The sequence below is a fragment of the Lonchura striata genome, chromosome 6 (assembly GCF_046129695.1).
Source record: "Lonchura striata isolate bLonStr1 chromosome 6, bLonStr1.mat, whole genome shotgun sequence".
Classification (NCBI taxonomy): domain Eukaryota; kingdom Metazoa; phylum Chordata; class Aves; order Passeriformes; family Estrildidae; genus Lonchura; species Lonchura striata.
Genome location: NC_134608.1, coordinates 23,262,691 through 23,286,775, shown reverse-complemented (window position 1 = coordinate 23,286,775; position 24,085 = coordinate 23,262,691). Strand labels below are relative to the sequence as shown.

General features: G+C 44.7%; 1 protein-coding gene across 1 annotated transcript; it reads right to left on the bottom strand.

Annotated features, from left to right (window-relative positions):
* Nucleotides 1–16,894: 16,894 nt before the first annotated feature.
* PROX2 (prospero homeobox 2) lies at nt 16,895–23,996 on the bottom strand. The gene is made up of 5 exons (XM_077784409.1): nt 23,931–23,996; nt 18,471–20,230; nt 17,836–17,947; nt 17,231–17,425; nt 16,895–17,131 (listed from the first exon to the last, which is right to left on the bottom strand). The coding sequence occupies exons 1-5, from the start codon at nt 23,994–23,996 to the stop codon at nt 16,946–16,948; spliced, it is 2,319 nt and encodes a 772-aa protein (XP_077640535.1). The 3' UTR covers nt 16,895–16,945.
* Between the last annotated feature and the right edge of the window lie 89 nt (nt 23,997–24,085).

Below are 24,085 nucleotides of genomic sequence, written 5' to 3'. Positions count from 1 at the left end.
GTGTTCTTGGTGGACCATATAGTATGGTTTTTGTTTGACGTTTTAAATGTGGTCTGTGTTCACATGTTAGTGCTCAGAACCATCCTTTCCTGGAAGACATACTGTGCTCGTATCCGGAACGTGTCCTGTGTTCTAGATTTTTCACCTGCTCTTCTTCTCATAGATAGATCCATTAAGGCCCCAGGTCTTGCTGGCCTTTAGGAGTTCATGTTCCTGGAAAGCAGGAATATCATTATGTTTGGATTCTAGTTTCTCAGTTTTGTCAAGTTTTCCTTACTATGTGAGTATGAATTCTGTTGGCTGGTTCTGTAATGCTCGAGGTAGCAGTGTATGGAAAACTTGTCTTTAATGCTCAATATGAAAACAGGTACTACAGAGTTTTTTGAGGGGCAGCCTAGAAAATTGATTTTGGTCTTAATATGTCTTTTAGTCAACACTGATCCCTATCAGGGTATTTAATTCCATTCATAAGTCTATTGAATCATCGAGATACATGATCAAGAGTGACAAAGACCATAAGTTATACCCTTCTTTTCCTTTGATAAGTATGCTAAGCTTGATTTAAAAAACGAATTATTAATAGTCCACACTATTAAAAGTGGTACAGATTCTTCATAGATGCTTGGATATCACTTCTGCAGAGCATTGGGTTTGCTGATGAAAACTTTCTTTTGTCCTCACAGGTTTCAAAGCAAATGCTTTGCTTTAACTATGTTGTAACCAGGAAAGAGGTCTAAATCTGAAAATAATTGCTGTTTTAATGAATTTGATTTTTCTCCTGATCTTTCTGAGGAAAGAAAATGAAATCCTGAATTTTCCTTCTCTGTTGAGTGATTACATTGTGCTTTGCATCCAGGTTATTAAATCAGCTTGTTCTGGTTTGGTGGTAGTTCAGGCTGTTAAAGGAGAGCATGGTTGTAATAGATGGGTTTGTTTGCCATTCTAATGTTTTCATTTATTGGCTGCTTCTCAGCCTTCTCTGTGGTGCATGATTAAAAGTTCTTCAGTAAACAAGGGGAATAGCTGAACTTGTATTATGCCCTGAATATGTTTAATACAAGAAAATTGAGCTCCCTGAATGCAGCATTTTTAAAATAGAAAGTATTAAATGCACGTTTTCTGTGTACACTTAATTTACATAGCATATATATTTCTCAAAATGTTACTCAGTAAGTATTCTTTGAATTGTGACAGAATTGTCGACAAAGGGAAACTGATAGTTAACAAGAAATGTGTACTGTGTATTGCTGTGGAAATCAAGTGAGCTTTACTTTGGAGAAGTTGCTTTCAGGTATGTGTAAAATGGGTTTCAGTCTATACTCAGTTTTTCATAACAAAACTGGACTTCTTGTGGCACACCATGAGTTGATGCTGCTTCTTGACTCTTAAGAACTGATAGCGATTTTGTCTATATTTTTAGTATTACAACTGTACGAGATCCTTTTCTAACATTTTTTTTTCAGACTAAAGTGTACTTCTGGAGCATTCAAATGGATAGTGTCTGTCAGAAGGTATAATATTGTTTGCTGGTTTTACAAATTTTGAAATTTTAGCAGATAATACTGAGAGGTTATGTCATGCTGTTTGTTCTGTGGTGGATGTAGAACTAAAGAAAAATGAATAGCAAATATACATAAAATTATGCTTTGAGAACAGACAGAAGATATATCAATTTTGAAGTTTAAAGCAAAATTCAGAAAATATACCATTGTAGACTGTGGTCAGACTGTTTAACCAGAAAAAGCTGAAGGGCTTGAGTTTTGTTGTTTTACTGAAGTTCAGAAGTTTTCCCTTTCTTTAGTACAGAAATATCAATATATGCATAATCTTTGCCATTTGTTTCAGTTGGTTTGAATGTTTAGCAGATCACTCTTCAACTTCTTGATGGGAAGTGTCTCCAAAAGAAAATAACTTATGCCAGAACTACAACCTATAGCAGATTCTACATACTCCAGACATTCAGTGACTGAAGAAATCAAACAAAAAGGAAAAATCCATCATTGCTGCTGGCAAAACTGAGAATAGCTAGCTAGTCCCTTGCTTGGCTCCTAACCAGAGGTTGGTGATTAGTGATTTTGCTTTTGTTTGGGAAGTCCTTCAGTACAGAATACATTGTCTTGATCCTGATTTAGCTCTTACTCTTATGCTCGCTGAAATTGTCAGTAGAACTTTTCACAGCACTGAACAGAACAAATACCAACTTTCACTGATTACTAAATAGGAAGATATGTATCTAGCATCTCATGTAGTGATCCATCTTTGCCTATGCATGCAATTATGCTAACTCTAAGTTGAGCTGTTTCTGTGCATCACATTGAAAAATTCAGCTCTGAAAAAAAACATCAGCTGCTACAGAATGTAGTTGCTACCTTCTCAGCAAATTTGACTGTTAAAACAGTATTTTCTGTGAATTATAGTTTCTTGTGACACCAGTTTTTTTCAAATCGGTTTCCTTTTTTTATGTAGAAGCTGTCTGTCTCATGAAAGAAGTACATGGTTTTTGCAAGGGAATGTGCAACATGCTGTGCTATGTGAATAGAGCACACTTGTCATCTTCAGTCACCTTGTGTTTTAGTGTAGGATTGCTCATTAGGTGTGATGGTCTGACTATGGTAAGAAAGAGTGAAATAATAGCTGAGAGTATTAGGTCAGTTCTAGAAATTTGTTTTTCTGTTTCCTTGAATGTTTACATCAACAAAGAAAAATAACTTACTTTGCATTATTACTTCCCAGTCTTTAGAAGGGAAAAATTGGTATTGCTACAGCTTAGTTTTACTTTTCACACATCAAGTTGGGTTTGGCAGTTTTTAGACTTTGCTTCAGTCATCTTTGTTAACCCTGTCCATTAGTTTTTCCTTGCCTGTCTGTCAATACACAGAATACATCACTGCTTTTCTCTTTATAAGGCATTGTTTTAACTCTTTTCAAAAGCTTTTTACTCTCTGAGCAACCATTTAGGCAACCATGGAGATACTGGGAGGATTTCAGTAGAATCTTTCCTGAAAGGATTGAATTGGAAAAGTAGAGTTGTGACATTACACTGAAACATATATTAACCTATCCCCAAAAAGCCCACATCTAATGCAGTTGAATGGTTAAAAATTATCATAGAACTGTTAGTTGCAAGTCATGTTACAAAGTATGATTCCTGCAGAAGAATAGTCTGTAGGTACTGTGCTTTTAAATGAGAAAGAAGAACGTGACCTCACCAATAAAAATCAGTTTTTCGCAATTTGAGATTTCAACATCATCAGAACACTTTGAGAATCCTTTTGAAAAAGAATCAAGTAATTCTGCCTGTGGGACACCTTGCTGTCATCTAAACAAATTTATTGTTACCAAAAGAAAAAAAACTTTGTTTGTTTATATAAATGCAGCTGTCATGGTGAATCATTTTTTGTGCCCTTAGGACACAGTTTCCCTTAGCAGACTGACATCTTATTATTCATGTTGCTGCCACCCACACAGTACTGAACAGACCTTGGGATTAGAAGAAACATGGTTGAGCTGGGTTTGGAAGTAAGATTTTTTGCTATGAAGTTCATGCTGTCTCTGGCAGCATGGAGCTAGGTAACTGTGATCTGACTGAACTGAAGGCCTGGAACTCTCCTGGGAGTATTGTAATTCAGCATTCAAGGACTGGAAAGGCAAAGCAGTACAGCGTTTTCTGTGCTTGTGGAATGTTCACATGGCATGGATCCTCAGGAAGCTAAATAATGATGGTTCCTTTCTGTTACGTCTCTCTTCACTGTTTGATGTTTCCCAGATTACCTCTGGAAAACAAGTTCTAAATTCTGAACTTGGGTCCACTGACAATTTGGGATCAAACTGCAGCAGGACAGCTTGTATACTATGAAGTAAAATATCTGAGGAGCAGAGGTGGCCATCTCAGTTGAGATCTGTACACTTGGAGCATCAGCTGTTCTTAAACTGTGAATAAACTAAGTTTTCTTGTCATAGTAGAAATGAGAAGAGAAAGAATGAAAGTTTCATAGAATTTAAAATATGAATGGCACATTTCTGGTTTTGAGTCTCTAGCGCAATCATCTTTACTCTCTCATAAAACTTGAATCAAAGTTGTTTTCTGCTCATCTATTTCTACACACGTGAGTCAGAATCCTTCGGCCAACTAAAGGACTGTTTACTCCAAGGAGCACTTATAATTTCTGCTCAAGATTAATCACTTACTTCTTCGTGGTGAAACTGTTTTGTTATATTCTTACCTGTGGAGTGTTCCAGCAATTGTGATTTCTCTTCCAAATTAGCATGGTACTGAATCTGCAGCCTGGAGCCTTAAATCTTCCTCATGCACGTAGATTGGAAAATTAATAACAACAATATTCCATTCAGGTGAATTACCACATTCTAGCTGATTAATACTCTTTGGAAGAAGAATGTATTTTTTTTCATGGTTTTGCTTAAATCAGGTAAGCTGAAGTACTGTTACCAAACAAAGGCGCAGCAAATTACTGCAAATGGAGAGGCAAAAGTGTTTTGAAGTTGCTTGTATTTTCTATTCTGTTTTAGGTTTCTAAACAGTAGGCTTTAGTCTCTTTGAATTGTAGGATTTAGTATTTCAATATGCAAAACCAAAGATGTAAAGTTGTCTTGGTGGAAACGTCACAGTTTCATTTTTTCGTAAGATTTCTCTACCTCATGGAACTTTCAGATTGAATCATTTTGGGAGGGGAGACCTCTCCCTATGGCTTGTGCTCTGGAGTGTCTGTCAAGTGTTTCTCCATACTGTTTCCCTTGTACATGTGTACAGGGACAATTTTGTTTCCATAACTGGTCAAGATACACCTGTATTGATGGATGTTCAGCTTTACACAAGAAATTCCTAATGTTATGCTTTAGGAGGGCATCTGAACTGTCTGCTGGGACCAGTATATTCCTATATGAAGTTACTGTTTGAACAGTTAGTACTCTTAGGAATACATGAAGACTGCAAGGATGTCATCACCAATTCCTATGATGCTGCTGTCTTTGGAGAAAAATTATAACTGCAGTGGTCCTTGTCAGGGAAAAAAACAAACCCAAAGAAGGAAAAGGAGTTCAGGTACTTTTACTCTAATTATCAGAGCTGGAATCTGTCTTGTGTGGACAGAATGGTCAAGCAGCTCCTCTGTCTGAGATGTCTTATATAGCTACTGGCCCCATATATGTTTATGGAGGAGAATCTTAAATTAATCCCTGATATTTTTTGCCTGCAGGTCCAGAGTATAGTTAAGCAAGCTGATTTAGAGGGCAGTTTGTCTTGAAGAAGCTTTTTAAGGGTTACACATAAACTGAAACATTAGCAAAGGGGAAAAAAAAAAGTATTTCAAATCTAAAATGTTTTCTGCTTCAGTCTTAAAGGATGTTAATTCTCTGGGATTAGCACAGAAAGGGAACAGAGCTGCAAGTTTCCCTGGAATCAGAGTGTAAATAGCCTTTAACTGCAGAAAATCTAAATACTTGTATTGAAAATTACTTTAGTGGTGACATATGCTGTATGTGGATGACAAGATATCTTAAACAGTAGTTTGGTGGGGTTTTTTTCTGTTCTGGTAAGTTTGATACAAATAGTAATAAAAGTTTTATTTGACTGCTGCTACTGACCCAGGAACAAGCCTTTGTATATATGTGGCTTCTGGTTTTTTTGAGAAGACCGTATTACTGTTGAAAGGACAGAAAACCTTGCTGACAAACACCTATATTGTTTCAATGTATGCATCTGTGGATGCTCAAAATTTTTGTGCAAGCCATGAACCTTTACTGCTCTGCTTTGAGGTGTTTGTTTTTCCAGTCCAATCTCCACTGAACTACAGTTGCCAAATTCTTTTCTTTGAAAGTATGGACAAATCAACTAGTCTGGTACCAGATCTGATTGTACTCAATTAGTCACACAGAAATCAAGATTTTTCAGGTAATGACAACCAGATGGCACTAAAGCATTGAATTCATGTTAGAATTAAACTGGGGGGGGGGGAAATGTGATATTGATTACACAATAATTTGATTTTTGTGGTTTCATATTGCCTGATAGAGTTATTAACCAGTAACTTCTACTTCATGAAGGAAAGTGGCCACTTTTCTATGAAAAAAAAAAATCAGTGATTAGCATTGTGCTGTTATGTGGAGTGTCACTTGCAGGTCACAATCAAGATTTTGTGCTCCATTGAACCTGCAGGCTATATAAACATGGAGCAAGATCTTTCTTCTGCTTTCTTCTGAGAGGCATCAAAAGTAAATGGTCATATATATCCTCCTAAAACCTTGACAGCTGCTGATGTCTAATGGAAAATGGGATTTAACTTGCTTGTAGATGCTTTTGGAGTGTAAAGTCTTTAAATATATTGTAGTAAGAAATAACGCTTCTGAAGCCTTCCAGAGTTTCTTATTGCATCTTTTCTGGGTTTTGGTTTTTGGTTTTTTTCTTCGTGGAGTGAAGAAAAATAAGGAGAAATATCAAAGCCAAAACACTAAGGATACTTCTTATAGAAGAGCTCTGGCTAAGAAGGCTCAGAACTTTAGCTGGATCCAGAGGCACTTCTGAGATCTGTCATAATGGAACAAACTTGCAGCTCTAATGCAAACTGTTCAAATAGGTTTCCACAATGTGCAATGATTGCTGCACAGTTTGCAGGAGGTGCTTCATGGTTAGGGAGGAACATGAATTCTTTTCCAATAAGTTTGCAATCTACATGTCCCTTTATTAAGAATATAATTATTTGTATCTCCTTTCCCTTCTCTCAGTAGCCAGAGAAAGTCTGCTGTAAGGCTGAAGGGATGGCCCTGAAGTTAACTTGGGTATAAACATCCTCATTTTTACTCCAAAGCCTACCTGTTGTAGTCTCATTGCAAAGTATATAGTTCAGATAGAGCTTTGAGAAGGTGCCTTTTAAGCAATTCTTTTGCTAATCTTTTGGAAGACACTAAATTGGTGAGTAGCACCATGCTAGCAGTGTGCTAACAGTGCATGCTGGTTATGTTCTATTTGAAGGCAGACTTGGAACAAAATAAAAATCTATCTCAAAAGCTAGATTTACCTCAGTAAAACCAGAAATTACTCTTTGACTTTGGTTCAGTTTTGGGGAACTGTTGAGACCTGTGACCTTCATTGATAAATATTTCTTCATACCTTCCTTATCAGTTATATCCAGTGCTGGCTTGTGGAAGGTTGTCTGAGTCCTACAGACTTCCATCCTTCTCTTGTTCCTTGGCTAGACTTAGCAATGTGCTATGTTGAAGGAAAGGACTTTCTAGAAGTTAAAACTGGCACAATTTATGTTTTGCTTATGCAAAAATGCTGACCATATCATGTCATATTGCACTCTGCTTGGATAGTTTTTGCATTATATATATAAGTAATTTCATTTGAAAAGCTACAGTTGTTCAGAGAATTTCTCTCTCAAAGGCTATTCTTCACCACATCCTCTGATGCAGCAGCAGCAGCCATTGCAGTTTTGAAGACAAGTTCCTTAGCAGTGTCTGTTACTGCTGCACAATCTCATACGGATTGTCTTTCTCAAGGAACATGTCAACATTTCTCTCTTCATTCAGACATTCCTTCTTAGCATATGAAGTTTTTGGTGTTAAGTGCTGTGAACAGAAATGTAGGTGCTGGTTTTGTGCATGGGCAGTTGTTTATCTTTCCTAGTGAAGCAAAACTTCATACACACACTACTTACAAGTTTGCATGAGGTCCAGGGTTAGTAATGAAATGACTACATTATTGCAGGAGTAAACATTGTTTTTTCTTTTCTGAACCGTTGTGACATTTCCTTTTGTCTTAACTTGTCCTTGGCTATATGCATCAAGACGAGGGACATTTTTTTTCAACAGTGGAAGCTACTTGCTAGCCTTGAGATACAGGAGAGACAAATAAAGAACTTCTGTCGTATGATAATTAACTTACTTGGGAATAATTTTTTAAATGCATTTTCTAACACAGGTCATGAATAAATGTGTAATGCACCTTATGTATATATTATATAAAACGTAAATGTGTGATGATGAAATTTGTTTCCTTTACTTTCAGTTCTCCAGCTGGATTAGTCCTATCCAACAGATATTTAAGACCTGTACATGGCATTCAGAGCCTTCTGCACTGCTATTTTCAAGTTTCAGACTTTGCTGTAATTTCTTTTTTCTCACTCTTAGTGTCAATTTGCATACACCTGGCAAGTAGAGTTCAGTGTAGCTAAATGTGCACATGGAGTCTATATGTAGTAGAGCCATTACTGACTTTCTGCAGTATGTAGATGCTTTTTTATTACTAGTTTCACTGTTCCAAACCTTTGATACACAAACAATAATAGAAATAATGAGTTTAAGTAACATTAATGATTTTAAATATTTTACAAATATGCATATGGTTGGCATGTTCCCCTGGAAAATACAGTTAGCACCAAAATCAAGACTGAGAAATATTCTAAGGAATTTTCAAAAGTGTAAAAGGATAGGAATACATTGTGAAAAAATAAGAATTGGAGTTCAGTATTAAGTGTCAGATTCCTCTTCTTTTTTTTTTTCCTTTTTTTTTTTTTTCTGATTTTCAAACTGTGATAATAGAAGAAGGTTTGGAAAATAGGATATGTAAAAGACCACTTTTACAATTAGGCACCACATTTTTTTGACTTACACTGTTACCACTGGTATTTTTTTTTGTTTGGCTGTGTTTTTTGTTGATGTAATTTTCACAGAATTTAGTTTATTTTAAGAGCAGTTTTGCTTTTGGAAGCAGCAGCCTATCTCTGGCAGTCCCTGACATGTTGCCCTTGAACCCTATGCACTCAGGGATTCTGTCCTGCACCCAGGATGCATCTGAGCCAATCTCTGATTGGTTAATGTGGAGCAGATAAGCCCTTTTACCTGAGCAGGAATGGCACAAAGATGCATGTCTTCAGGGATGCTTCTCAGAAATTGATTTTTATCTAGGGGTTTATCCTAACGAGTCTGTCCTCTTCCATTTTGCATCTGGGAGAATGCTACATCTTCATGCGGGATAGAGGATGAATGTCTTGTAATTTGGAGCTGTGTATGGTGTGGATTCATGTGCTGAGGCACGCCGAGTGTCTGAGGCCATGCTACACTCCTATATATTGGTAACATAACTGTGTGCTGAATCTTACCAGTGCAGAAATGAGTTGTCATGGCAGGACACTTTCCCAGTGCTACAGTTGTGTTTAAATGTGTTATGGGGAAAAACAGACATTGGAGAGGCATCTGCAGCAAACCTTCCTCCCTGTTAATTTTCAATGCTCCTTTGTTTGTACCAGGATTAAGAGCTATCATGTGTAGATCTTTCCCATGTAGGACTGGATTTTTTGGAATGCCATATTTACCTTGTCATTACACCATTACTTCTACAGATTTCTGTTTTACGCCTGCATGGTATCTGAATTAAATCTACAGTACTTGCGTTTCTCTATCCTACCTCCCTCTCCCCCAGATTTCTTAACTATTATTTTGTATATCTGAGAATCCTTTCTCACTTCAGCTTCCAGTGTGCTAGAGATGTTGTGGTTTTGGTATGGACTTGTAATTCTATGGTTTATTTCCAGTGGAAAAAGTCACTGAATGCTTGCAAACATATGACTATTCAATAGTAGATTGAATAAAGACAATTGAACTGGCACAAAAGGCTTATAGGAGCAGCTTTGTGACATGTGAACTGAGTTTTGTGAACTGCTGAAGCAGCAAGATCCTTGGATCATGACTATGTCTCAGGGATGATGCAAGGCACACTAAACTGCTCTGAAAAGGCCTTTGGGGCACTACACACTGCTTTCAGGAGATGTCAGTGCAGTGCTCCCAAGGAACACCTCCCACACTGGTTCCAGCATCGTTTACAATAAGAAGTGGTCTGCAAAGGACTGCCACTATTTGCCAGAGAACAGCCTCTGCAGAAAAAGCAGTTGGATGGCCCTGAGGTTGATGGTTGGCTGTGGCTGACATAACAGGCCACACAGTAATATTAAGAAAGGTAAGATGTTGTGGTGGTAACTGTGAGCCTGCTGATTGACTGAGGCCTTCATACTCATTATTTGTCAAGTTAGAGTATTCCCACATAAATGTTGGCCTGTGATTCATGACACAGTGAAGAGCTAAAGGTGTTTTTCATTGCCAATAAATTTGGAGGCAACTCGTAACAGATGGTGGTGTGGTGTTTGCAGTATATCAATACCACTAAGTTACCAGGGAGTGAGATAGTCATTGGTGTTGCTGAAGGTGTAAAGGAAAGGCATTGCTTTTTTTTTGCTCGAAATAACCATAGCAGGTTTATAAAAATAGCCTTACAGCAGCTCTGGAGAAAGCTGGTTCTGTAGTTTGTCTTAGGTACCCAACAGTTCACACAGCCACAATTTGTTCTGCGCCGAACACGTGCTCTGTGCTGCTGCAATCTTCTCCACTGTAGCTTGTCAAAAAACACCAGTCCAAAGATAATTCCTCCTAGCAGGAGCTGACCCCTTCTAAAAACTGACAAGCAGTCATCTTTATGAGGAAGCCCAGGATCTGTAAGGATTTTGTTTCCCTGGTTATTATGACTATTCAAATGCAGAAAATGTTGCTGGCAGCATCCGGTTACGTGGCAGTTTGGAAGGTGCTTACACAAGCAAATCATACCGTGTTCATGGACATGTCTCCAGTTATGTGCCAACATAAGGGTGAGTATAGTATTGTCATTTCTGTACCTTTCAATAAGTAATCAAAGCTCCATGAAGTTTTTGAAGCAGAACGTTTCTCACCAGATCACACAGTCCCACCTTGGCCTGGCCTGTTACAAGTTCATTACAGCTAAGAACCTGTGCCATGAAAGCTTTCACTGACAAGACCATTACCGAGATGATGTTTCTTATTTCCTGATGCTTCCAGTTCCTGTAAAAATTGCCCATGTCTCTTGGATAACATTGCTTATTAAAAGTTTAGTCAGAAACGGAGTTGATTGCTTTGAAGTTCAGGGGTTAGATAGCTGCAGAATAAGTGGTTTGTTTGAAGTCACAGAAAAACTGGTTTGTTTGAAGTCATAGAGCAGTGAAGCTCTGACAGCAGCAGTGACTTTGGGTGCTGCACGGGAGCTTGTGCTTACCCAAGAGGTTATTTGAAGAGAACTGCCAAGTAAAAATACCTGGTGCTCTGTGGTCAGAAGGAAATGCCATTGTATAGGCACAGCCTTCCTCACAAGAAGCAACAAGCAAAAATCTGTGGGCTCACAGCTGCAGCCTGGGATATTGAGAAACATGAACAGATGACAGTTCTGCTTTATAATGATTGTGCAAGAGGGGTGAGCACTCTGGGTTTTAAAAACAACATTTTACAGCATTACCTATTTGTAACTGTAGGTATTTTTCCAAATGAGTTTTATCTAAAACCAGCCTTTGTAATTGTTTTGATTTCAACACAGGTTGCAGTGACAATCATAGGGACTCAGTACATGCAAAGAAGTATAGGGCTGGCCTCACTTGTCCCTTGAGCATGAATTCTTGGTGGCTTTTACTGTTCTCCTTATGGTTATTTTTTCTTAAAAACCTGGAAACTAGACATGAAAAATAATTATTTAAGCTGTTGTATATTGTGTTTGCTCTGTGAGAACCAAATGAGGAGAGGTTTTCTATTGAGATGTATAGATATATGTTTTTATGTGTACATGCTAGGTATTTAGCTTATTTTTTTAAATAAGTATTTAAATAAGTATACACAAAGTATTTTTTATCATTTCTTTGTGTAAAGCAACGAATGTCACAAGTGTGCTTTGGGAAATCTAGTAAAATATCTTCCTTGAACTTTCATGGGTTTTTCCTTTATTTGTAGTTTTCATGTACTCACCTTTTCACTTCACCACTTAGTTTTAGCTGCTTATTTTCTATGATTGTAGTAAGACAAAAAGATTGATGCTGTTGGGTACAGACTGGCACATTTTAAAATGATCCTTTTAAATCTAGTAAAACAGCTAGTGAGAAAGCAATAAACACTGGGAGGGAAACTGCCACTTCAGCTCATGCCAGTTGGACTTTATGCTGTGTCATTAAGAGTTGCTTAGTAGGTAATCTGTAGTGCCTGTTTTATTGGATTAGCAAAAACAAGAACAGTGTTCAACCCTTGTACATAAAGTGAAAATTACCCCATAAACTTTAATTAAAAGCCTAGTGCCAAATAACGTGACTAAATTTGGAAAGCCTGTAGAAATACTGCAGATGAGGATGGGTGGGATTGCTTGCTGTAAAAATGCTAAAAGCCGCCTGAAAAGGGGCAAATCAGAAATTTTCTCAAATTTTAGGTCTCTCTAATGTTTGTGTGTTACCAGAAAAAAAGGAAAATGTTGATCATGGGCCTTAGTGATGTGGGACTTCACTGCCCCTCAGCAGCCTGTACAGTTAGATGAGAAGGAATTAGTATATGAATATGAACTCTTTCCTCACAAGTGTTGAGTGCTGATCTAAATCTGCTTTTCCTTGAGATCTGTGCACAGCTCTCCCTGGTTTTACTTGAATAGTCATTCTCAATCCTTCTCTATCAGGCCTGCTTTTAAAAATGGATTTATTAGTTTGGTGTGTATGTATTCATGGACATGTGTGCTTTTTCTCTAGCAGTCTGTCTGTCATCTTCCACCCCAGCCACTCCCCCTCCAAGACAAGCATCAGCCTTTGGGGTTTGGGTGGTGGAGACAGCTTCCAGCAGAGGCTGACTGTGCTCTCACTCCTTTTGTACCCTTGATCAGAGTATCTCCCTCAAAAGTCCCTGGGCTACATGATGGCCTCCCTGTCATGGTGCACCAGCCTGTGGTGTCTTGTCTGGGCAAAGCTCCCAATCTCCCTTCTCCAGCATGCTCATCTCTGCACCTGAGCTTTAGTGCTTGCACCTGAGCTGCTAGAGCAGGCTGATGAGCCAGGGCAGCCATGGCTGTGTGGCTCCTTTCCCACTGCCAAGCAGGACTTTTCATTGAGTAAGTCAAGGGAGAACAGCTCACCTGGCCGCTGCTATGAAGCTGGCACCTGGCAGAGCCCCTGTTCACATCTCCTGGCCCATGGTTCAACCAATACATTATTTCTTGGTGTGCAAAAGGAAAAAGCTTTTGCTATCAGCTAGACAAACCAGTCTGTCCTGAGTGACCCCACAGCCTGTTTTATCCTTAAGACTGCTCTCCACAGTCTCTCTGTGCATTGCTTCACCTTCTCCCCAGGTGGTGCTGGGTCTGCAGCACAGGGCAGCTCTGTGCACAAGAGGCAGAGGAAGGGCTGTCTTCTCCAGAGAAAAGTCAGATCTCCCAAATGTGGTAATTGTACTATAGCCTGGATTAATCTGTCCTTCCAGTGCTTATAATGGGACAGCAAATACTGAGTTTTCATGAACATGGGGCACTGGCTCAGCAAGGGATACTTACATGGAGAGCTGCCCTGATGTCAGATAAGCATCTGAGATGTGTATTTGAGGGAAGGACCCTTTCACAAACATTCTTTGAGGTGGGACCTTCTAGGGCTGGTTCAATCACTGTAGACAGGTGCAAGTCATTAAACAGAAGAAAAGAAAAACCAGACATGTTTTATTGTCAAATTCCCCCAAGCTATTTTGGTATACAGGGCAAACATTCAGTAGGAACTTCTTCAAGCTCTAATTAGCTACACTTGAGTAATAAGAGTTCTTATGGTAAGTATTAACATGGAGGACTACATAAGGCCCTTGCCAGCTTAGTCAGTGTGGTCACACCTCCCTCTTTTAGCAGCCACAGCCTGGAGGCAGGAACCAGTGATTAAAATATTTAGCAGCCTCTGCTGCTGTATAGCTGTGTGGTCTGTGGGAAATGTAAAAGGTTAGCCCCGAGGAGTTGTTCCCAGAGGAGATAGTTACAGGTGCCTCTGGGCTTTTTGCATATACCACAGAAATTTGGATAGAGGGAAGGAAAGTTTGGGGTTTTTTTGGGTTTTTTGTTGTTTTTTTTTTTTTTTTTTTTAATTTAAAGGTGAAACTCAGCACTAGTGACTGCACTACCCAAATTGCTTCCTTGGCTAATTTGTGGGAAATGGTGAAGCAAGAGCCCAGCCAAGCCTGGGGGTCATGACCATAGTCTCTGTGTGGGCAGCAGCTCTCCCTTCTCCCCTCAGCCCTCCAAGCAGACTCACTTTTTCAGTAGGACTTTCTGTGATGGATGCCCATTAGGCTTTGTTTGAAAACCAGCTCCTATGTCCTGGGTACGATTAGAATGTAAATTATGTTATGCACCATACTCCACACAGCACAAGTACTGAAACCTTCATTTCCTAGAAGTGCAGAACATGCTGAGTTGGAAAGGACTCATCAGGATCATCAACACTCAACTCCCCTCTCTGCACAGGACACCCCATGAGCTACACCGTGTGTCTGAGAGCATTGTTCAAATAATTCTTGAACTCTGTCAAGCTTGAGGCTGTGACCACTTTCCTGGGGAGTCTGTGTCAGTTTCCAACCACCCTCTGGATTAAACACCTTTTTCTGATATCTAACTTAAACTGACTCTGCTTCATTCCATTTCCTCAAGTCCTGTCACTGGTCACCAGAGAGAAGAAATGAGTGCCTGCCTCTGTGCTTTGCCTTCTGAGGATGTTGGAAACACACAACCAGGGTTACCCCGTCCCAGGTGCAGAGTCCAGCACTTATATGGCAACCACCAGAGCAAAAATACTGCTGCAAATAGTCCAATCCTGTTAAATGTCTTCATTAATGATCAGGTTGTAGTGTCCTTCCTTACTTGGAGATACTTAAAACCCCTCTGACATGGTCCTGGGCAACCATCTCTCAGTGGCCCTGCTAGAGCAGGGGGTTTGACAAGATAACCTCCAGACATCTCCTACAACCTCAGCCACTGCATGACTGGGATTTGGGGCACTGTCTTGCCCTCAGCCCCCCACTGCTGTTTTACTGACACTCATGACTTGCGTGTTACCACAGGAAGCAAGAAACTGCCACCCCACAAGGAACTCTGTGTAAAAAGGCTTTGTTTCAGCAGGATGCCTCCAGTAAACCTGTACCTTATGTTCCCTAGTTATTTAGCTACGGACAGATGAATTTGATGACACTTCCCTGAGCCAGCCCATCATTTCCCTTTCCAGCAGCTTTGGTTTTTCCTATCCAAAGCATTACATTAGCTCTGAGGTCATTATTGCCTGCAGGAATGGCACATTCATGGTACCACCAGCAGCATCTATCTGATGTTGTACTCTCAAGCTTTGGGATATGTCTCTGTGTGCCTCCAGCCCCAGCCCCAGTTCCTGATCCTCGCAAGCTGCACTTCAGAGCAGACAAACCATGAGGCATTTGGGTGAGGGGGGAGATTTAAAAGAGCTGGTGTTGGTTAGTGGGGTCTGCTTGACTGCACAGAGATGCTGGCAGAAGGACTGTCCTTTTGCTGCAGTGTTATTTTTCCCAACAGAAAGCAAGAAATTTCTAGGGTAACTCTTTAGAACAGATGTTCAAATAGGGCTATAGGGATGTAAAGGGGTAACTTAAGTAATGTATTTATTTTAAAAGGAATCATGTAAATTTGGTGTTGGGGTTGTAAAATATACAAAAGTGGAGAAATAAATATGCAAAAAGAAGCAGGAAATCTGGGTGGCCACACCAGGGGAACTGCCCCTATTTCGAAGCTCCCCGTTGTGTCCTAATGTTACCAGTTCTTTGCTTCTGTAGATGCATTGCCTGTGGATCACCCCATGTGCTTGTCTGATGCTGGAGCTGTGATTCTCCTCTCAAGAGTCACCTGCTGCATTCCAGTACCAACTGACACCTTACAGCACATCCAAAATTACCTTGGCCTTTTTCCAGCCTTCTTCTCTCTGAGGGTTTTATGTGGTTTTGTTGTTGCTCATCACTGCCCTCCCAGTGCCCTCATGCCATGCCTCTGTCAGGACTCCCTCCTCTTCACAGCCTTTTCCTCTCCACTGCCACCTCTGTCAGGATTAGAGGGCACTTAACATAAAATGCTTTGCCGTGCTCATTCAGGTAGAAAAGTGTTCACTAAATCTTGGCCACAGGGTAAAGAAACCTCCTTGTGTTTACAACCCTTATAGCAATGGGCTTGTTGATGTCAAGGCCCAGCTCTTCCCCAGCTTGTATTAAACCCACAGGGACTGATGGATCTCAAATAACATCTCTTTCACCAAGGGCAGAGTGTAGAACAGAGATGCTTGGGGCAGTTTTACCTGGTGTGAGGGAGCATGGGTGGGTGTTTAACATGGAGCTGTCCTCCCAGGTGATGGGCTGATGGAGGCTTTTTGGAGTGCCAAGCAGAGCTGCCTGTGCACCCTGCTCTCCTCCAGCATCCCAGAGAGCACTGCTGTGGAGCACACACCTGCTTGGCCACAGCACACAGCTGAGTGAGGGGGTCTTGTCTAACAGAGCAGGGGAGGTGGAGGAGAGTGTTATTCTTGTTGGCTACAACAAACATGGTTTTTACATATCCCAGACAGGAACAGCTATCCCCATGGAGTGCTTGAAGCGCTGGAATTCGCCAGCTGTTTTCTTTGGACACTGGCGTGTTGTATCTGGATAGAAACTGAGTCATGCTTTTGGACTCAGTACATCCGCCAGTCTGCTGTGCCAAGGAAACTTTGCCCACTACTAGGACCTCTTCCTGTTTTATAAACAGCAAGGCTGTTTGCCCTGGTTTGTGACCCTCTGGAAGAGAGAATGAAGGCAACTCAGTCAGGGTCAGAGAGAGAGCTGGGGAAGGGCAACTTCTCAGGGCTCCAACCTGATGGCTTCATCTCTGTCCCTTCTGATGTCCTCACCAGTTCTAAGCAGCAGGATACAATGCACAGCATAAAATCCCAGCACATGAGGCAAGTGATAGGCCTCACCTAAGGAGCTGTCTTATAGAGAGTGCATGGCCCTCAGAGAGAGAATACCCCAAATAACAGGTGCTGTGCAGAGTGCCCATGAGGTGCACATAGTGGCTGCACACAGAACCCAGGGCTGCTTTCACAGAGACTCATTTGTGGAGCAGTTCCTGGGAGCAGCCAGCAGCTTTGAACCCTTCTGGGATGTCACTGTCCAGTTTGGAAATGATTTTGTAAATGGGTTTCTTCCAGGAGGGATCAGCATCTTTGCCTGCCCTGACGGCGCTGAAGAACTCCTGCAGTGTCAGGCTGGCCACCTCCAGGAACCGCCCTGGCACCTGCAGCAAGACAGGCATCAGCCAGTGACACCACCCTGTCATGGTTCCTCCTTACCCCCACAGATGCCACCACCCCCTTTCCCCCGATCCCCTCCTCACCTCGAAGTCATTCCCCTTGTTGTAGTGCATGTTGAGGGCACGGAAGAGCTCCGAGTCCCGGGAGACCTGGAGAGTGCAAGCATCCACAACACCCTCCAGCAGGGCCTGCCGGGCAAACTTCTCCACCTGGATGTAGTAAAACTCACGGAAGTTGCTGAACCACTTGATGAGCTGAGAGGTGATGCAGCGGCTGAACTGGGGGAGAGCCAGAGGATGGGGTTAGGCCAGCTTGGATCCTCCCTCCCCACGAGCCCCTGCAAACCCAGCCAGGCACTGCTGGACTGGCCCCAACCCAGTCCTGCCCCAAGCTGGGGCAATGACATCAGGGTGTCAGAGGTGTTCTCCACACTGAGATTCGGATCCCAGCTGTCCTGCAGTGAGAAGGCACATTCATGGGGCGCTTTAATCTGACTATCTTGACTGCACAGGGTGAACAGCTGACAGCCCATGTCTGCCACCTGGGCAGCCCTTGCTGGAGTTGGTGCTGTCCCTCATCTCCTGCCAGCAAGAGCCTCCCTTTCCCCATGGTTCCCCAGGGAGGCAGGCTAGGTGCCACACCATGCGGGAGCCCCGCCCAGCACCAGTTCTGGCTGCTGCCCTTTTACCTGCACATCAAGGAAGTAGGTCTTCAGCAGAGTGGAGCTGGGGTAGCGGGTGAAGAAAAACATCAGCTTGGCCTTCTTCAGGTGCCCAGGGGTCAGCACCTCCTGCATCTGCCTTGGGGTCAAGGAAAGCCTACACATAGCAAACCCTGAGCTCGGCATGTCCCTGAGCACCACCCCTGACACATACATGGCTAGTGCCCTCATAGCCCTTCATGGCCTGTCAGTGGGGCGGAGAGGGTTCATCCTTGGCTGGACAGCCACTGTTTTCTCCACTGAGAATCCCTGAGGAAGCTAATGCTCCCCACAGCACTTCACAGTCATGTGAGAACCAGAATTTCCATGAGGCTCCTTGTCATGGTTTAGGATGACAGGATCCCCAGTATGGCCCAAGAGGAGGCTGGGTAGCTCCTGGCTTATACCCATAGCTACACTACATTATCTGACCAACCCTGAGGAGTGGCAGTGCCCCTCCATGGCTTATCCTCTATCCTCTATAACCCTTTCCTGCCCACACCTGTTTAGCTCCCTATGGAGCAGCAGGGACATTGGCCTTGCTGGGGAGACCAGCAGGGAGACCAGTGGGGCAGTGCCAAGCTGTGGCTCCAGAGGATGAGGGGAGCACATTCCCCAGGGACCTCCAGCTGCCCCCAAAGGATATATGGGTCAAGGCAAAGGGCGCGCCATCATTTGCAGCTGGCAGCTGACCGTGGCCATCCCTGCCAGCTGGCAGTAGTGCCAGGCTCTCCATGCTGGCAGGGCTCAGGGGCAGGGCATGGTGCTGCTGCTGTCTCACAGTCGATGACCTCAGTTTAACAGTTCCCCAGGGCAAGTTGAGGGGCTCTGGACAGCCCCTCTCCAGAGCAGATGGGCTCTCACGAGAGTCACTGCCCCAGAGGCTGTGCTGGCCATAGCCCAACAGCTGGCTCAGCAGCTGTCTGTGCTGGACAGGGGTGGCTGAGCCCAGTGCATAACCCATGCTGGGTACCCGAGAGGATTTTCTGACCCCCTTTGAACTGAAAGAGGCAGCATAAGAGCCCGGGCTCTTCCCCAGAGCTCTTGGCAGGACCTCAGCCTGGGGTGAGCCCAGGGAGCCTGGTGCATCCATGGAAGATGGCTTAGTAAGTGGCTTTCTGCATTTTCCACCAGCAGAATACTCTCTCCTGGCATCTGACCCCAGCATCGGAAGGCTGTGGTGCTGCTTCTGGATCTGGCTGTCTGGCTTTGGCCAGACAGTCTTCAGGACAGAGTCCACTACCTGGGATGTCACCGCAGACAGCTCGTGCTTCAGTGCCTGTGAGAGTACCCTCACTGCCGAGGGCAGGTCACCTGTGTCACCTCTGTCCTCAGCCTCCTCCACTCCACACACCTCCAGGCCACTTCTCCTGGGAGGCACTTTGTGTGGGCTGCTCGTGAAAGTGGCACTGTCCTTGTTCAGTCTGTCTTCATGCTTTCCAGGCAGTGGCTGCACTTTCTCTGAATCTTCCTGCGTTTGGGCAGCATTCTCAGAGTCACAGACTTGGTAGAACTTCTCCTGAAGCCACCTCAACTGCTGCTCTAAAAAGCAGAGCTGCTCTTTCAGCTGCTGGCAGCCTGTCGCATGGGAACTGCCCCCTGTGGGAGCCACTTGTCCAGCTGCCCCCATGCCCTGCTGGGGCATCCTTGGCTTCCTCTTGCTCTCCTGGGGCATCTCACCACCCCTTTCCCTCTCATGCCTAAAGGCTGCCTCCCGGCTCGTGTCAAATGCCTGCGGGGTTGGTGGGAGGCTCATGCCCTGGATGATGCTCTCCACCCTGGCCCGCTTGGCTCGTAAGTGCCGGTCACAGAGCTGCTCCCGTGGGTGCTGGTTGGAGAGCTGGTCCCCATCACCAGCACAGGGCATGGGAGCTGGGGCACAGCTCCTGGGGAAAGCCAGGGGTTGAGCTTCTTCTCCAGGACATGCACCACATTTGTAGCCATGAGGCAGGGCTGCTGCCTGAGAGGAAGTGAAAAGAATGGTGGGATCCAGGTTCCTGCCAACCATTGTATGGCTGAGCTGTGGTATCAGGGATGCACTGGGGGAAGGCAAGAGAGAATCAGTCTGGAAACAGGGCTCCAATTTCAGCTCCTGGCCATGCCCTGAAGTGGCACAGTCTCTATCCTGCGCAAAGCCAGTCCTGCTGTCCATCATATTTTCTTCCTGCCTGGACAGACTGGCAGATTTCCCAGGTGTTTGATGTTTCTGCCTGCTAGTGATATGGAACTGCAAAAAGAGCGAGAAACAGGACCTCATACAGCAGTTTCCCAAACACGGGGCCAGAGATTTTTTTTCTCCCAGATTTCCATGGCATCCATGCTCCCCTCCAAAAACTATTTCACCAGGGAATGACCAGGAAGAAACCTTCAGGTACTGCAAAACCTGTGGGCAGACTGTCAGATGTCACACAACAGCAGCAACACCCTGGGCACCACCACACCTCCCACCTACCAGCCAGGCATTCATCATGTCTGGAGTACATTTCACCTACTTTGAGCCTGGCAGTGCCTGGCAGTACAAACTTCCCCCATCACCAGCTGCATCTGCACCAGAGGCATTTGGGGAAACTGCCCTCTGGGCCTGTGGGCTCTGGCATGAGGGCAGGGAGCACCAGGCAGAGCCCTCTGCCACGTACACCTGGGCAAAGGGGTGGGTTTGGGTGCTGCTCCTGGGTGTTGGCAGAGCACAGAGGAGCGGCTGCATCCTTGGTGAAGACATTCACAGCACACAGCCAGCTAGGCCATGGGTCCTGCTGGCTTCTGACGGTCCCAACACTTGCCAGCAGAGCCCCCAAGCACGGGGATGGGTGGCAGCACTTAGGGGCTGGGCCAGCACAAACAGGCTGGAGAAGGAGGGCACAGAGAGGGTAAAAGTGCAATGTGACCTGCTGTGAGCAGGATGCATCGAGATGTTCAGGCTAATACAACATGGGCTTCCTAAGTGCTTGGCTAAACACTGAATAAAAGAAATGAGGATGGGGATTATCAGGGAAGAGAAAAAATACTGAGCCAGCAGCCCCAGGCTTAAAATTGTCATACTGGCTCCAAGTACAGATTCACCCCCTCTGCTCATTCCCCACTTGCACAGCTTTGCAAAAGAAGGTGTAAAATATTGTATCCTGGTCAATTGCACAGTAACTGTCCCTGTGGGATGTTTCTTCCTTATCCACCTTAATTAGCAGTAGCTTTGCACCACTTATTAGGACAGCTCTTGTCTTTTCCAGACACCTTTAAAGTCTGATATTCTTTTGCTATTCCCAGAAATGCCTCATCATTTTCAGCACCATCAGTCTCCTGTCCCTGTAACTGCTCTGTGCCAAGTCCTCCAGGCAGTGTAGAAAATGGGTTTCTTCTCAGGGGTTTTCAGCAGGTTGCCTTTCTTCAAACAACCATGAATTCCAGGCAGGTGCCTGGGAGAGCTCTACCTTTTGCAGAGCCATAGTCTTGACAAACCAAGTATTTTCTGGGTTATCTGACACCACATGTTGATCTGTGTTGTCTCCCCATCTGTCCTGACCACTGGGGTTTCATTTTCCTAAGAGTCTGCTGTAGAGTATTTCAAACTGCTCAGTTTATCCACAGGCAGCACAAGGCTGGGATGCCAGCAGCTCTCAACATCCTGCCTTGCCCTTGTGTTATAAATTTCACCATTGCCTGCAGCTGCCTCTGAGCCTGCCATCTGCACCCAACAAAGTCACACAGCAAACACATTACAGTTATAGATTCCATCCAACCTTAATCCTTTCCTCAATGGTGTGGTCCTGTAATCTCACTTGTTTTTCTATAGAAACACCTTCTTTTGACATTTGCTCACAATTTCTCTCTGTGTGTTGTGATGTGCTGTGCTCAACAGCAAAGTCAGGAGCTTACCTGTCCCCTGGGCTGGGGCTTCCCAGCCCCCTGGAACCTGGGTGATACACCCCTTTCAAGCAGATCGAGTCAGAGCTGGCAAGGTGACTTCTACTTGCTTAAGGTTTCCAGCACCACTGCCTTTTTTCTGGAGACTGGGAGGGAGGGAGCCGGGCGTGCTGTCCCAAGCCATGGCAGCCCGCTGTGCGTGGCCTTGGCTCCGGTCACAGCATCCCCGGCACCGCAGGACCAGGAGGCGCTGCCTAAGCGAACTGCGCCTGCTGATGCAGCTCTTTCCACACGGAGTTAGCAGGTGCGTGCTTTGGTTCCCACTCTTACTCACAGCTTTCACTTAGTGCCACCCTCCAGAACACTAAAAAGCAGCCGAGACTCCTCCTACCTGAAGAGAAAGACAGGAACGAAACGCAGATGCTGAGAAGACGAGGGCAGCGTGCCTTGTCCAGAACTGAAGCCACCCGTCATGGGCTCCCTGGGCGCTCCTGGGTGGGCCAGCAGCCCGGAGCAGCGAGAGCAGCGAGCTGTCCGTGCAGACGGCGATCCCCCGAGCCGTCCCCGCCGCCCATCCCCGGTGTGCCGCCGTGCCCGCGGTGCGCGGGGGCAGCGCCGGTCCGTCCTGGGGCCTTAAAGAGGGAGTGGGAGGCTGGAGGCAGCCAACCAGCTGGGAACGACTTCTGAATATGCAGATGGACACCCAGGAGCTGATGTCCGACGCCACCTTCCCTGCTGGCTCCCGCACTCATAGCCCCTGAGCCAGACAGGCAAGGGCTATCGGGCGCCGAGCTGCTGGCTACCCAGGTGGGCAGAGGCCCAGAGCAGCAATTTTCCCCTGGAATCTGGCCGGAAGCCCCATTCAGGATAGTGAAATGTTGGTGAGACATGCAAATACACCAGGCTGACAAGCAGTGCCACAAGCACAAGGAAGGAGCTGGCCCAGATCCCACCAGCTACCCATCTTCCATGGAAAGTGGCCAGGCATTTCCCACATCCCGCACTCTGGGGGCGCAGAGGCAATTTGGCTGTCCTGGAGGTCTGCAGCACAGGACACGGCCAAGAAATGGGACAACACAGGAAAAGCAGCAACACAGAGTCCCTCGCTTGTCGCAGGGTGCTTTACAGAGAGCCCAGCAGAGCTGGCATCACTCCCAGCTGAGCACGTCCTGACCCAGCCCCAGGACAAACCTACCTGCCCCAGCAGCACATGTGGCTGGCAGAAACTTCTCGTGCAGGAGCTGGGGTTGGGTGGGCAAAGTCTAGCCATGCATGCCACTCCTGGGGCTTTATCTGCTTTGCTTCCACATGCTAACTGAGCACAGCAGTGCTTAGTGTATTCACTGTGTAGGCAGGAGGCCGTGGTTAAAGGCAGTTGACATCAGGTGGTCAATATTGTTCAAGGATATTAGCCTTCAAAAGACAGATCATAGAGAAATCCCTGGCAGAGAGCCTTTCTGGCTCAGTTATCATTTATTAGAGCAGTCAGCTCATCCTCAAAGCCTCAGAGACTACCCCCTGTTGATTTTTATTCAACCTCTTTCCTTTGAAAATGATCTCATATTTCGAAGTTTGCAGTCAACCATTCATAAATTATTAAGCAGTGGCTAAATTAAGCACATGTGCATAACCCAGACTTGGCTCCTTGAGAGATACCTGGTGCCAGACAGCCCTTTATAACTATCCCAGGCTGATTCTCAGAATCTGTAAATGGGTTCCTTGGGTTTTCTTCCACCTGTGGTTCCCTGCCTGGGAGCAGGCAGAAAACAGAAGCTAGCTGGGGAATTCTCAAATGTTTTCAACATAGAGAGCACACCTGAGGAACAGGGCTTACTTGTGGACTCATTTTCCTGTTTGCCATGGTGAGATGACCTCATTGCCCGTTTCTAACCTTGTGGCATCCCACTGGGTGATGCTTGTGGCAACACCACCCCACACGAGAACAGTCCCATGGTTTGCCAAGGTGGGCAGGCAAACCACGGGTACGGCTGTCCCGCAGTGACCCAGAGCTGCTTCAAAGAACAGCGTCACAAAACGGCATTCTTCGTAATGCACAGGTTATTTATTACACATATACTATTACATATCGTAACATCGATATATCCATATACGTGGTTATATCAATATATGTAATGCATAGCTATTTCATATGCATGTGATCTATAAGTAATAGTATTTAATATATATCATACAGGACGCATTAACACCTGTATTATTACACACACGGTAACACACAGGAATATCGTGCGCAGAGCCTCGCCCCCGGCCCGGGCCCGGCCCCCGCCCGCCATGGTCCCGCCCCGGCCGCCCCCCCGTCCTGGGGCGGTTGGTCCGGCCCCCCGCGCTTCCGCCGCGCGCCGGGCCTGGTTCCGGTGTCCGC

What these genes read in the sequence shown, in the direction of transcription:
- PROX2 (XM_077784409.1), bottom strand. Translation starts at nt 23,996, where the DNA reads ATGGCGGGCGGGGGCCGGGCCCGGGCCGGGGGCGAGGCTCTGCGCACG. An exon ending in CGATATTCCTGTGTGTTACC is followed by an intron (nt 20,231 to 23,930) that starts GTGTGTGTAATA and finishes GTCTGCCCACAG; the next exon opens with GTTTTGCAGTACCTGAAGGT. An exon ending in ACAAGGGGAATGACTTCGAG is followed by an intron (nt 17,132 to 17,230) that starts GTGAGGAGGGGA and finishes GTCTTGCTGCAG; the next exon opens with GTGCCAGGGCGGTTCCTGGA.